Source organism: Cololabis saira, chromosome 3, assembly GCF_033807715.1.
Source record: "Cololabis saira isolate AMF1-May2022 chromosome 3, fColSai1.1, whole genome shotgun sequence".
NCBI classification, from domain to species: domain Eukaryota; kingdom Metazoa; phylum Chordata; class Actinopteri; order Beloniformes; family Belonidae; genus Cololabis; species Cololabis saira.
Window position 1 is genome coordinate 36016854 of NC_084589.1, and position 15944 is coordinate 36032797.

General features: G+C 44.8%; 1 protein-coding gene across 2 annotated transcripts in view; it reads left to right on the forward strand.

Annotated features, from left to right (window-relative positions):
• Window positions 1-15944, forward strand: part of gabbr1a (gamma-aminobutyric acid (GABA) B receptor, 1a) — a 163155-nt gene that overhangs the window by 130582 nt on the left and 16629 nt on the right. For both annotated transcript variants that reach the window (XM_061718519.1, XM_061718520.1), the window contains exon 17: window positions 8986-9118. In XM_061718519.1, coding sequence (XP_061574503.1) covers window positions 8986-9118 — 133 coding nt within the window. The remainder of the gene's footprint in view (window positions 1-8985; window positions 9119-15944) is intronic.

Here is a 15944-nt window from a genome sequence, read left to right on the forward strand (position 1 = left end):
CATTAACAGCTGAACATGTTTGAACCTGAAAAACAAGTTTCAACTAGAGGAGAAGTGAAGGAGAAGTGAAGGAGCAGCTGGAGGCACAAGTTTCAGTCCGTCCAGCTTCCAGATGTTAAAAAACCCCTCAACGTTTGTGTCTGACGAGCAGAGACCACAGTTCACATGTTGACTTCATTAAGAGTTGCAGGACTCTTTATTAGCTGCTTAATATTTTCGCTCTAATTAAGAGTTTTAATGAAGTGGAATTAAAAAATGTCAGTTCTCGCTCAGGGTTTTGTTAATTGTGTTGTAGTTCATAATTCCCTCACATGTCTCGTATCCGCAGAGCCCAAGGTCGTCCCTCTCCCCGGAGAGTCGGGAAGCTCCCACCGAGGAGATATCTGGCCTTTTCAAAGAGTGGAAATGAAAAATAAATAAATAAACAAGTAAACCAGCCTGCAGCTTCAAGGGCTGGAGAGCGTGAATGTTTTACAATCCGTTATATTCATACATGTAGAGTTTCTCAGCAGAAAGGCAAGGAAAGGTTTATTTGTATAGCACAATTCAACACAAGGTAATTCAAAGAGCTTTACATCAACATTAAAAGCGGCAAGACACAATTAAACAGTAAATAACAAATCAAATGAAATAAAATGATAAGAAAAGAGGTAAAATAATAAAAAGCACAAGTTGTTAAAAAGTAAGGGCAGTAGAGTACAGCAGGTACATCTCATTCAATTCAATTCAATTCAATTTTATTTGTATAGCGTCTAATACAACAGATGTTGTCTCTAGACGCTTTCCAGAGATCCAGAACATAAACATAAACCCCTGAGCAATTATTACATAAACAATAGCAGGTAAAAACTCCCATAGTGGGAGAAAAGCCTTAAGTCAAACAGTGGCAAGGAAAAACTCCCCTTTAGGAGGGAAGAAACCTTGAGCAGGACCAGGATCATAAGGGGGGACCCTCCTGCCGAAGGCCAGACTGGGGGAGTCGGGGGCGTCAGCAGCACACAGCAGTCATCCACGTAGGCAGGTGGAGGCAGCAATGGGATGACCGGGGATGGGGGGGGGACCGGGACCGCAGGCCAGAACGCAGCTCCCGAGGCTCCGGCCTGCAAACATGCACAAAAGAGAAAAAAGGGGGGCCGGCACAAGAAACTACAGGAACGATGGATAAAAACGATAGCTATGAGATATTTATAATAAATAAAAATGGAAATGGAGAAGAGAGGTACAAAGACCGGGTCAAATACAGTATTACAAAAGTAATCTAATTCGTACGGTGAATTAAACCAATTTGACAATTCTACGTCACAATGCCTGCATTCAGGGCTTATCCATCACTAGTGTAACTTCGCGCGGTTTGAACTACCTCGTGTTGAATTGTGCTATACAAATAAACCTGCCTTGCCTTGCCTTACAAACGAAGAATTTTTTACATTAATCCCGTAACAGTGACGTCAGGTTCTGGTTCAGGTGACCCGGGTCACTTCAGCTGCTCAGACGCCAAAAAGAAAAAAGGAAATCAGATATGGGCCAAAGAAGAACGGCAGAACGAAGTGAACGTGACCCCCGACCCCTGAACGAGCGGGTTCAGGTGATGGATCCTGGTCCTCTTACATCACCTGTGTTTGCCGACTCAGCGCGCGACCTCGGGCTGCAGATCAACTGGCGCACAAGTGTTGTGAAGAGTAGTTTAAAATCAGGACTTTGGTGCCGCAGGTAAACATCTGTCTCAGGCGGCTGAACACACCTGATAGAAGACGGATGAATTACTTTTTGTTTAATTAATTTCCCCGCTTTTGTCTGAAGTGGAAGTGCCGTTCTTAAACATCAAACGCCACCGTCACGCTGGAGCGTTGGGGACAAAAGTTTTCCTTTGATTTCAGAGATGGAGGCAGGGAAATGTGAATGATAAGCTGCTTAAGACTTTAAAAGAGCTTAAGAATCGATTTGCACAAATTAGCGGGCAGCTTCTTCGTCCTCATCAGCACACGACGACAGTTAAGCTGGATTCACGTATTTGTGCCAGAAGTTGGAAGTATTTGGTTAAATCCGTAATTAGACAGAAGTTCAGCCTGGTGCAGTCGTGTACTTCCTGTTCGTGTCGTGATCTTTGGCTCCGGTTTCGTTTCAGTCATGCTTCCCTGCGTTCGCTGCTTTTGCTTTTGGTGTTTTGGGTTTAGTTGTCTCCTGACTTATTTTGGGGAGCTAACGTCTCTGTTTCCTTCCCTCGTCTTCCTGCCCACATTGTTTCCACCCGAGCCTCGTTATCCCCTCGCTGCTCGGCTTTGTCGTCCCGCCTCTCCCTCCGAGCCGCGGTTGCTGGGTGACGGAGCCCGTCGTGTTCTGAGAGGTCTCCTCCATCCCGGCTCCATCACCCTCCTGAACTCTTCCTGCATCCCTCCCTCCATTTTTCTGCAGCATCTCTTCTTTATTTACTTATTTATCTTTCAATTTAATGACAGACTCCTTAGGTTCCTTGTCCACTCACTCACTGAATTTTCCGCCTCAGAATATAATTTCAAGCCTTTTTTTCTTAAAGTGTTAAACTGACCTGGCTGCCTCAGTGGGAATCAATATAACACAAGTATGAAATCATTAATGAAATTACTATATCTATGAAGTCGTGTATGAAATCATGTCTGAAGTCGTGTATGAAATCATGTCTGAAGTCATATGTGAAATCATGGATGAAATCATGTATGAAGTCATGGATGAAATCATGAATGAAATCATGGATGACATCATGGATGAAATCATGAATGAAATCATGGATGACATCATGGATGAAATCATGAATGAAATCATGGATAACATCATTGATGAAATCATGAATGAAATCATGGATGACATCATGGATGAAATCATTATGACATGTCTGAAATCATGGATGAAATCATGGATGACATCATGGATGAAATCATGAATGAAATCATGGATGACATCATGGATGAAATCATGAATGAAATCATGGATGACATCATGAATGAAATCATGTATGACATGTCTGAAATCATGGATGAAATCATGGATGAAATCATGCCTGTCTGTGAATCCTGGTGGAGATTCTTCACAGCGAACCACTTCTTTTCCGGCTCTCGAGCGCTTTAACAAAGAAGCATTGTTACGTCACCAACTTTATTAACAAAGCACCTTCACACAATCATAGCTGAATAAAAGTGAAACACGAACTGTAGAAACCAAATAAAAACGATAAAATTCAGGAACAAAAAGGCTGAAGAGGCAACAACAACAAACCAATGTCTCGTACTGAGTGGAACGGCAGTGAGTAGAAGCAGGTTTTTAGGAGCTTCTGTCCCCTCTGAGCCTCCACCTGGATCTGGGTCCAGCGAGGAGACTCTGATCAGCTGACCTGAGAGAGCGACAGGTGAAGCAGCGCGTAACACGTAACAGAAGAGCGGAGGAGGACCATCTGTCCAGACAGAGCTGCTCTCTGTCACACTTTTACCCTTTTTCCATCAAACTGGTTCCAGTGCTGGTTCTGGTTCCCAACTCATTCAACTAGGAACCAGCTGAGAACCGGTTTGATTTTCCACAGCTCGGTGTTAAGGGGAGCCACGTCATTACGTCACTGCAAACGTCAGTTACGTTGCTGCATTGGCGTGAAAGTTGAAGCCTGAGACAACAAGGTATTTGCTCTAATAGGACTTGGTCCACGTAGCTCCTCCGTGGACACATCTCTAAAAGACAGGATGTCTCCTCCTCAGACCCATGATGCTTTGCTGCATCCAGATTGTGTGAATGTGTATGAATGTTGGTGGTGGTCGGAGGGGCCGTTTGGCGCGATATGGCAGCCACGCTTCCGTCAGTCTGCCCCAGAGCAGCTGTGGCTACAAAACATAGCTTAGAGGTTTTATTTTATAAATAATGCCCAAATGTTTGTGACACCCTGAAGGCAGGATTTAGTTTTGTAGTTCTCATAAAACTCTAAAATACCATTTAAGAACACCCAAAAACTACAGATGAAGGGTGTTGGACTGGGTATTACCATGGAAACGTCTAATTTTATTTTCATGTCTTACACGATGTGCATTTGATATGAAAACTATTGTTGACGGAAAGACGCTTCAAAAGTGAGACAGTGACATCACATCCGAGGTCAGACATATTTAATTTCAGTGAAACTCGCAAATTTAGTTCTAATCCAGTGTTTCTCAATCCTGGTCCTCGTGGGCCCCTGTCCTGCATGTTTTAGATGTTTTCCTGCATCAACACACCTGATTCTAATTAAAGGTCCTCATTAGCTTGTCACCAAGGTCTGCCCAACTCTGTTGATGACACAGGTACCTTTATCACGGTGTGCTGAAGCAGGGTAGCATCTAAAACATGCAGGACAGGGGGCCACGAGGACCAGGATTGAGAAACACTGTTCTAATCCATCTTTTCCACCAGAGTCCAGATTTAAAATGCATTCAATAGTGGTTCAATAAAAAACAACGCAGCGGTGCTAACGAACGCAACAGATTGCCTCACGTTGCACTCCCCCATCCCGAGCAACCATGAGGCGACGGTGAAGAAGGGAAAAAAACCCAACCTAATTAACAGGAAGAAACCTCCAGCAGAGCCAGACTCGGGGACGGCTGCCATCTGCCTCGACAGGTCGGAGATCTGAGACGAGCGGCGACGAGGAGGGATTAGCCGGGAAAACCTGCCCATCAGAGGAGCGGAGCGCCGTCAGCCGCGGTGATGACATCCGCATCCGAGAGGAGGAAAGAGAACAGTGGGGAAGGAGGACGGTGTTGCCACGGTGTTACCACGGTGATGCCACGATGATGTCACGAAGGCGCAACTTCTAGTCCCTCTCTTTACACTTTGGCCCGCGCTCAACGACAAGTTCCTAATGTCACCAGTAACCTCATTCACGCCAGGAAAGCAGGGTTCCCCCCCGCAGCGAGTTCCCCAGAGATGGTGGTGCAGCCGAGTCCTCCAGGTTCCTGCCTCCAGGTTCCTGCCTCCAGGTTCCTGCCTCCAGGTTCCTGCCTCCAGGTTCCTCTCTCCAGGTTCCTCTCTCCAGGTTCCTCTCTCCAGGTTCCTGCCTCCAGGTTCCTGCCTCCAGGTTCCTGCCTCCAGGTTCCTGCCTCCAGGTTCCTGCCTCCAGGTTCCTCTCTCCAGGTTCCTCTCTCCAGGTTCCTGCCTCCAGGTTCCTGCCTCCAGGTTCCTGCCTCCAGGTTCCTGCCTCCAGGTTCCTCTCTCCAGGTTCCTCTCTCCAGGTTCCTGCCTCCAGGTTCCTGCCTCCAGGTTCCTGCCTCCAGGTTCCTGCCTCCAGGTTCCTGCCTCCAGGTTCCTGCCCCCTGGTTCCTGCCCCCTGGTTCCTGCCTCCAGGTTCCTGCCTCCAGGTTCCTCTCTCCAGGTTCCTGCCTCCAGGTTCCTCTCTCCAGGTTCCTGCCTCCAGGTTCCTGCCTCCAGGTTCCTGCCTCCAGGTTCCTGCCTCCAGGTTCCTGCCTCCAGGTTCCTGCCTCCAGGTTCCTCTCTCCAGGTTCCTGCCTCCAGGTTCCTCTCTCCAGGTTCCTGCCTCCTGGGCGCCACAGCCCTCATTCTGCAGAATGAGGGCTGGGTGACGGAGCCCGTCGTGTTCTGAGAGGTCTCCTCCATTACTTCTCCATCCCCCTCCTAAACTCTTCCTACATCCGCCCCTCCATTTTTCTGCAAAATCTCTTCTTTATTTACCCTGTTTATCTTTCAATTTAATGACAGACTCTTTAAGTTCCTTGTCCACTCGCTCACTGATGGTACAATTTTCCACCTCAGAATATAATTTCAAGCCTTTTATTTCTTAAAATAAGCGTTAAACTGACCTGGTTGCCTCAGTGGGCATCAATATAACACATGTATGAAATCATGAATGGAATCATGAAAAAATCATGGATGACATGTCTGAAGTCATGGATGAAATCATGAATGAAGTCATGGATGAAATCATGGATGAAGTCATGGATGAAATCATGAATGAAATCATGAATGAAGTCATGGATGAAATCATGGATGAAGTCATGGATGAAATCATGAATGAAATCCTGGGTGACATCATGAATTAAATCATGTATGAAGTCATGAATGAAGTCATGGATAAAATAATTAATGAAATCATGAAAGAAATCATGAATGAAGTCATGTCTGAAGTTCATGTGTGAAGTCATGTATGAAATCATGGAGGGTGGGTTTGACAACAAGTCTTTCCGATAACCTGGATAACTTTATCATTATCAGGAAAAGGGATGGGAATTGATAAGATTTTTAGGATTCCAATTCCATTTTCGATTCTGCTTAACGATCCGGTTCTTTATCGATTCCCTTATTGATTCTCATTTGGAGAAAAAAGGACAACAATGAAGCAAATGGGACTAATATATCAGGAAGTGTTCTTTAGTTAATTAGTTACCTGCAGTATCATTAGCCGAGGACATGCTAACGTTGCTGCTGGGTTGAGAATTACTCAAGTTAGTCCGGAGAAGATTGAAAACACGACATTTATTGATTGTTATTGGTTGCTGTTTGCGCAAATGTTTTAGCATGTTGATAGTATTTTTTCCCTTGGACGATATAACCACTTGGCAAGTATTGCAGGTTTCCGTGTTGTCCTCTTTTTTACTGAAATGTAACCAGAATTTTGAGCGTTTCTATCGCTTGGGCTCCGTGTCTACTATTGACTGCTGGCTTACGCACGTTGCTTAGCAACGTGTGTGCTGACTTCATTCGTACTCACTGAGTCGAAAAGGGAATTTTTTGCAAATTTTGCAAACGATCCCAAGGAATTGAAACTCTGGGGACTGGTTCTGAACAAGAACTGCTTCTCGATTCCCATAATCCCTAATCAGGAATTTAAGGCTCCAACATTCTACATATGGAACTTGCAGTGGCAAGAATTCATGGCGCGGGACCCAGGACATTAAAAATATGGACACATGCCATTGGAAAACGTAAAGAACTGAATAATGACTGAACATTTATCAAATTTTTTTTTCTTTTTTTTTGTTGCTTTCTTGTCTTGCTTGTTTTGTCATGTTGTTGTGTTATTGGACGCTATTTTTGCTATACAATTGCGTCCATTTAATTGTATGCATCAACAAAATAATCAAAAAACAGTTGATCACAAAAAAAAAGGAATTTAAGGCTCCAAAAAAACACAAAAGCAAGTCTCCTGTACTCGGCTAATGACGGGGACGAGTCAACAGGTGTCCGCCGCGCAGGTTGGGGGGTGACGGTGTCGGTTCTGTCCACCTGGAGCGGCTCCTCTCCGGGTTTTCCACCTGAAACTGTTGCCGGCGCTCAGGCGGCAGGACGTCGCCTTCTGTCGACACTAATTAGAGCTGTGGCTGGAAATCACACTTCAAAGGAGGCGTCCCGCGGCGTTTCCACATTTGGACCTGTTCCTCAGCGCGACGAAAGACAGAACAGAACCGTGTAAAGTGTGTAAAATCAAAAGCCGTGGGTGACGTTTGCTCCCAGGTTCCCCAGGTTGACAGTATTTGACTGTATTTGACCCGGTCTTTGTACGTTTTGACCGTATAGAAACGTCATTCTCGTCAGTTGTGTGAAATAAGACCTGGAAACAGGCATTGTGGCAAAGAATTGTCAAATTGGTTTAATTCACCGCACGAATTGTTACAGATTACTTTTGTAATACTGTATTTGACCCGGTCTTTGTACGTTTTGCCGTATAGAAACGTAATTCTTGCCATTGTAAGAATGAGATGTGTACCTGCTGTACTTGTGCTTTTTATTATTTTACCTCTTTTCTTATTATTTTCTTTTATTTTATTCTTATTTATTTACTCACTCATGACTCCCTGAATATGTTATACATTTGCTAAATTGTCCCATTCATCACTTATTGTGTGGAAATCTGGGGAAATACATACAGAACAATCACAGACCCGATTTTTATCTTACAAAAAAGAGCCATTAGAGTTATAAACAAAGCCGATTATCGAGAACCAACAAATAGATTATTCATAGATTCAAATGTGCTTAAATTCAAGGATTTAGTGGACCTTAAAACAGCGCAATGTATGTTTAAAATCAAAATAAAACACTTCCTGACAGTATTCAGAAGATCTTCCAAAGCAGAGTTAGCCAGTATGAACTCAGGGGAACATTTATGTTCAGGAAAGAAAGGCAAGAACCAACGTTAAACACCGAAGCATCTCAGTGACAGGAGTTAATCTGTGGAACAGCTTAGATACAGAAATGAAAATGTGTAGCACGTTATTACAATTCAAAAGCACCTATAAATACAAAATGATGAATACATATAAAACATTGGTATAATACACATAGGCATGTACCTATGGACATGTGTATGTATGTATATATGCGCATGTATGTGTGTGTGTATGTCTATATATATATATGTATATGTGTGTGTGTGTGTGTATATATATATATATATATATATATATATATATATATATATATATATATATATATATGCATGTATGTATATGTGTAGGTATGTGTATGTATGTACTTATATATATACTGTATGGAATGATATTTAGTAATGACATGTGGAATATGCTGTATGTCTGTGTACAGTTATTTGGTTTATACTCGGGCTACTTCTCATATGGCTTTATTTATGTATTTTGTTTCATTCACTAAATCCTAAATGCAATAGTTTATAAAAGCTAACATTTTTTTGTGAAAAGGGTAGGCGTCATAAGATTAGGCTTCAGTCCATACATTTTGGTCCTTGGTTCTTAGTTAAAATTGTATGTATTTATATATATATATATATATATATACACCAAAAAATTATATTTTTTTGTATTACACTGACGATTTACACTTGTACTTTGGGTTATTTGTGTTGTGGAAATTGAAAGGACCACTAAACTAAACTAATTTGTTATTTACTTTTCAATTATGTCTTGCTGCTTTTAATGTTGATGTAAAGCACTTTGAATGACCTTGTGTTGAATTGAGCTACACAAATAAACTTGCCTTCTCCCCTCCTGTCTTCCTCTCCTGCAGCTACATCCAGAACTCGCAGCCGTACCTGAACAACATGACGGCGGTGGGCTGCATGATGGCGCTGGCCGCCGTCTTCCCGCTGGGGATCGATGGTCACCACGTCCACAGATCGCAGTTCCCCGTCGTCTGCCAGGTAACGGGGGGCGGGGGGGGTTAACTATTTGACTCGAACCTGAATTGAATTAGATGTATATTTTTGAATGCCATGAACACATGGAACACTAATTATTATCCAGCAATTCACTTTAATACAAAATAACAAAATGAACTGAAAAAAATAAGTATCTTTCTTAAACAGAAGCCTGTCCTGCTTGACTTAAAATTGTATAAAATGAATATATTAGCAATAGAAAGAAAGCAGAACATCCATTCTGTAATAGTGCACATTTTTAGTGCAATAACCAAAGTGCAAACAGAAAGTCTGTAGAAAACTTGTAAACGTATTTGTGCCTCAAAGGCCATGACTGTAAAACAGAAAAAACTAACATATGAACTTAACAGCTCAATGCCATTTTCCATTGGCATTTTATGACTATTTTTTGACTCTCACAGTAATACGGGACAAAGTGCGTCCCTTTTCAGCTCCATATGGGACGTACTTTAGTTTATAAATACGGGACGATTCCGTTTTTCAAGGGACGGTTGGAAACCCTCGGTTCATCAGATGCAGTAGCAGAGATCCTGTTTATCACAGGTGGAGGTGTTCGGATTGGTCCGACCCGTCAGGTCCACCTGGAAGAATCGGGGCCTCAGTACTTTTGTTTTCGTGGTTAAGCAGGAATTCGTTAAGATAATGACATGGTGTGATTGATTGAGAGCAGCCGGGCGGCCGAGCCGTGACCGGAGGTGATGAACAGGCGACCAAACCTCCACTTAGATATCTGTCAAACACTCGCCGTGATCGGTGTCCTCGCTCTGCCTCGGCAACCTTCGTCGCTCCAACTCTGTGGCCAGGAAAGGCACACGAACCTCTCGGAGTTAAGCGATTTTCTGCATTGATTCGCCATAAAATGAATCTCGATCTTCATCTGTATCACAATAATCAACAGAAACGATGTGATGGAGCTGATAGCAGATGCAGTTTCTAGTGTCTTCCTGGAAAACACCCATGAAAGCTGCTGGGAAGCATCTCAGTGCTCCGTCTATCAGTCCATCATCCATCTGTCTCCAGCCCCCCCCCCCACCCACCTCCACCACCACAAGGTCACATTGACGGAGCAGCTGCAGCTGCGGCTGATATCCTTAAAGCCCAGGAGCCACGGCAGCGTAGCCGCGAGGTTTGTTTGGTGGACAAAGACGTACGACTTAGAAAGAGACGAGGTGACGGAGACGTGACCGAGCCGTCTGGGTCTGCAGGGCACCAGGAAAACACTTGGTTCTTTCACTGAACATTGTTCCACAGCTTCTAACTGTCTCATTTTAAATAAAAAAACAAACAAATAATCAATAGATGGAGGAGTTTTCAAGCAGAAATGTACCTGTCAGGTCAGTTTTATTACCTGCAGTGCTGAAGGCTGCTGGTGTCCTGGATGTTTCCCTAATGAGCAACTCTGTCAGGAAAAGCATCCTCCTCCTCTTCAGTTTGTGGAAACACTGCAGAGAAGGATGGATGCTGGATGGATGGATGGATGGATGATGGATGGATGATGGATGGATGATTGATGGATGATGGGATGGATGATGGGATGGATGCTGGATGGATGATGGATGGATGCTGGATGGATGATGGATGGATGATGGATGGATGATGGATGGATGATGGATGGATGATGGATGGATGATGGATGGATGATGGATGGATGATGGATGGATGATGGATGGATGCTGGATGGATGCTGGATGGATGATGGGATGGATGCTGGATGGATGATGGGATGGATGTTGGATGGATGATGGGATGGATGATGGATGGATGCTGGATGGATGATGGGATGGATGATGGATGGATGATGGATGGATGCTGGATGGATGCTGGATGGATGATGGGATGGATGCTGGATGGATGCTGGATGGATGATGGGATGGATGCTGGATGGATGCTGGATGGATGATGGGATGGATGCTGGATGGATGATGGATGGATGATGGATGGATGTTGGATGGATGTTGGGATGGATTATGGGATGGATGCTGGATGGATGATGGATGGATGATGGTTGGATGCTGGATGGATGTTGGGATGGATGATGGGATGGATGATGGGATGGATTATGGGATGGATGCTGGATGGATGATGGATGGATGATGGTTGGATGCTGGATGGATGTTGGGATGGATGATGGGATGGATTATGGGATGGATGCTGGATGGATGATGGATGGATGATGGTTGGATGCTGGATGGATGTTGGGATGGATGATGGGATGGATGATGGGATGGATGCTGGATGGATGATGGGATGGATGCTGGATGGATGATGGATGGATGATGGATGGATGATGGATGGATGATGGATGGATGCTGGATGGATGATGGGATGGATGCTGGATGGATGCTGGATGGATGATGGGATGGATGCTGGATGGATGCTGGATGGATTATGGGATGGATGCTGGATGGATGATGGATGGATGATGGTTGGATGCTGGATGGATGTTGGGATGGATGATGGGATGGATGATGGGATGGATGCTGGATGGATGATGGGATGGATGCTGGATGGATGATGGATGGATGATGGATGGATGATGGATGGATGATGGATGGATGCTGGATGGATGATGGGATGGATGCTGGATGGATGCTGGATGGATGATGGGATGGATGCTGGATGGATGATGGGATGGATGATGGATGGATGATGGATGGATGATGGATGGATGATGGATGGATGCTGGATGGATGATGGATGGATGATGGATGGATGTTGGATGGATGTTGGGATGGATTATGGGATGGATGCTGGATGGATGATGGATGGATGATGGTTGGATGCTGGATGGATGTTGGGATGGATGATGGGATGGATGATGGGATGGATGCTGGATGGATGATGGATGGATGATGGATGGATGGATGGATGCTGGATGGATGATGGGATGGATGCTGGATGGATGCTGGATGGATGATGGGATGGATGCTGGATGGATGCTGGATGGATTATGGGATGGATGCTGGATGGATGATGGATGGATGATGGTTGGATGCTGGATGGATGTTGGGATGGATGATGGGATGGATGATGGGATGGATGCTGGATGGATGATGGGATGGATGCTGGATGGATGATGGATGGATGATGGATGGATGATGGATGGATGATGGATGGATGCTGGATGGATGATGGGATGGATGCTGGATGGATGCTGGATGGATGATGGGATGGATGCTGGATGGATGATGGGATGGATGATGGATGGATGATGGATGGATGATGGATGGATGATGGATGGATGCTGGATGGATGATGGATGGATGATGGATGGATGTTGGATGGATGTTGGGATGGATTATGGGATGGATGCTGGATGGATGATGGATGGATGATGGTTGGATGCTGGATGGATGTTGGGATGGATGATGGGATGGATGATGGGATGGATGCTGGATGGATGATGGATGGATGATGGATGGATGGATGGATGCTTGATGGATTATGGGATGGATTGTATTCTCTTTGAGTTTAAACGCTGGTCTGCAACTTCCAGCACCTTGGGGCTCCACGATGTTCGTTCCTGCAGCAAACCTCCGACCCGTCGCCTTCCTGTCGCCTGATCGCTCTCTTTAGATTAGATCCCTCAGAAACTGTTGAATATTTAGATTTACAGCCACAAATCTCTGGGAATTAACGTGTTTTCTGGTTTAATTTACCGTAAAATGATGCTGATCTGATCTCCATCAGACAGATGAACACGACACATCAAGCTGACCGCAGACGGGCGGTGTTTCCCTAATGAACAACTCTGTCAGGAAAAACATCACCCATCTCCAGTTAGTGGAAACACTGCAGAGAAGGATGGATGATGGATGGATGGATGCTGGGGTGGATGCTGGATGGATTATGGGACGGATGCCGGATGGATGCTGGATGGATGCTGGGACGGATGATGGGATGGATGATGGACGGATGATGGATGGATGCTGGATGGATGCTGGATGGATGCTGGATGGATGATGGATGGATGATGGGATGGATGATGGACGGATGATGGATGGATGATGGATGGATGCTGGATGGATGCTGGATGGATGCTGGATGGATGATGGGATGGATGATGGATGGATGATGGATGGATGCTGGATGGATGCTGGATGGATGCTGGGACGGATGATGGGATGGATGATGGACGGATGATGGATGGATGATGGATGGATGCTGGATGGATGCTGGATGGATGCTGGATGGATGCTGGGATGGATGCTGGATGGATGATGGGATGGATGCTGGGATGGATGCTGGATGGATGATGGGATGGATGATGGATGGATGATGGATGGATGCTGGATGGATGCTGGATGGATGCTGGGATGGATGCTGGATGGATGATGGGATGGATGCTGGATGGATGCTGGATGGATGATGGGATGGATGCTGGATGGATGCTGGATGGATGATGGGATGGATGATGGATGGATGATGGATGGATGCTGGATGGATGATGGATGGATGCTGGATGGATGTTGGATGGATGATGGAATGGATGTTGGATGGATGATGGAATGGATGTTGGATGGATGTTGGATGGATGTTGGATGGATGCTGGATGGATGATGGATGGATGGATGGATGCTGGATGGATTATGGGATGGATTGTTTTATCTTTGAGTTTAAACGCTGGTCTGCAACTTCCAGCACCTTCAGCTCCACGATGTTCGTCCCTGCAGCAAACCTCCGACCCGTCTTCTTCCTGTCGCCTGATCGCTCTCTTTAGATTAGATCCCTCAGAAACTGTTGAATATTTAGATTTACGGCCACAAATCTCCGGGAATTAACGTGTTTTCTGGTTTAATTTACCGTAAAATGATGCTGATCTGATCTCCATCAGACAGATGAACACGACGCATCAAGCTGACCGCAGACGGGCGGTTCTGACCCGTTGACATAAAGATGTTACACTCTGATTAGTTTTTAAACCCAAATAATTTTAACCGTTTTTAGCATGAAATTATTTTTACTTTTTATTAACTATGAACTTATTTATTACCTTATTTATGTAAATTACTCACAATATGAACTGATGACTGTCTCTGGCCAAAGGGGAGCTCATACTTCAGACTTTGTGTCTTTTATGTAGCAGCTCTAAACGGGATTTATTATGTGATCAATTCTAATACTTTACCATCTAAATCACATTTTATTGTTGTTGTGGTTTAGACGATGCAGAGTTAGTTGCATCCAGGGATCTTCATGCTTTCTCTCACCGTCGCAGCGCTTCAGCAGGACGGCGGACTCTGGAGGACGGGGACGACGTCTGCGTCGCCCTCGTCGGGTCTTGGTGTCTCGGAGGCGAGAGGCAGATTTCTATTTCTGTCGTTTCTCTGTTCCTGGTCCCCGTCCAGTTACTTCCTCTCCTGCTTTGTTCTGCCTTTTCTCCAGGGCTCCGAGTCTGACCCTCTGCTCCGGATTGTTTTTTCATCTTTTTATTCTTCCCCCGCTCCTGCCATCTGTCTGACCTCTGAGTCTTGTTTCCTCTCTGCTGCTGGTGATGATTCTATCTTCAATACACCACCATCACTGAACCTTTATTCTTATCTGGATGGATGGATGGATGGATGGATGGATGGATGGATGGATGGAGTGAATAATTGATGGTTGGATATATATATAAGGGTGGATGTATGGATATAAGAATTGATGGATGGATGGATGGAAGAATTGATTGATTGATGTATGGATGAATGGAGTGAATAATGGATGGATGGATGGATGGATGGATGGATGTGATGTTTTACAAAATAAAAACAATACAATGAGAATTAGGCCAATACTTCTGGTATTTGGAGAATAAAGGTAGATTATTAATTAGAAATTAGACTTTAGTCCCTTCAGGATTTTACTGCATCGGGATCATTGATCTGCGATCAGCACCTTGGAGAGCAACAATGGACTGGTTCCCAGAACAAGCTGGACCACACGAGGACACACCTGGACCTGTACGGCCCACATGGCCCAAGATGAGACCTGGAAAACCTTTACAGGACAATGAGTGGATCAGGAATCAATCAGGAGCTGATCAGGAATCAATCAGGAGTGGATCAGGAGTGGATCAGGAGCTGATCAGGTGTTGATCAGATGTTGATCAGGAGTTGATCTGGTGTTGATTAGGAATGGATCAGGAATTGATCAGGAGTTGATCAGGAGTGGATCAATAGTTGATCAGGAGTTGATCAAGAATGGATCAGGAATTGATCAGGAGTGGATCAGGAGTTGATCAAGAGTTGATCAGGAATTGATCAAGAGTTGATCAGGTGTTGATTAGGAATGGATCAGGAATTGATCAAGAGTGGATCAGGAATTGATCAGGAACTGATCAGGTGTTGATCAGGAGTGGATCAGGAATTGATCAGGAGTTGATCAAGAGTTGATCAGGAATTGATCAAGAGTTGATCAGGAGTTGATCAGGAGTTGGTCAGGAGTGGATCAGGAGTTGATCAGGAGTTGATCAGGAGTTGATCAGGAGTTGATATTTCTTTCTTCCTCTCCGTTTGTCCGCCCGTCTTTGTCTGTGAGACTGCGAGATCAAATGCTGCTGACAGACTTATTGGTTGACGGCAACCAAAATGGCTCCTCTACATGTTTTTGGATCCGATTAAAAAAAAAAAAATAGAAACAGCTTGAATAAAATCCTGATAAGACACGGGTCACGGGCAGGATCTAATCTGGGGTCGTTGCACGCCTCGTCCCGACCGTTTCCCCGGTAACAGGTGAACCCCGTAAGAACCCGACAGGTGGAGGATCGTTCAGCAGGAACTCCGTCAGAGCGGCTCCAGATCTCTACTTCAGAACCGTTCCGGTTCTG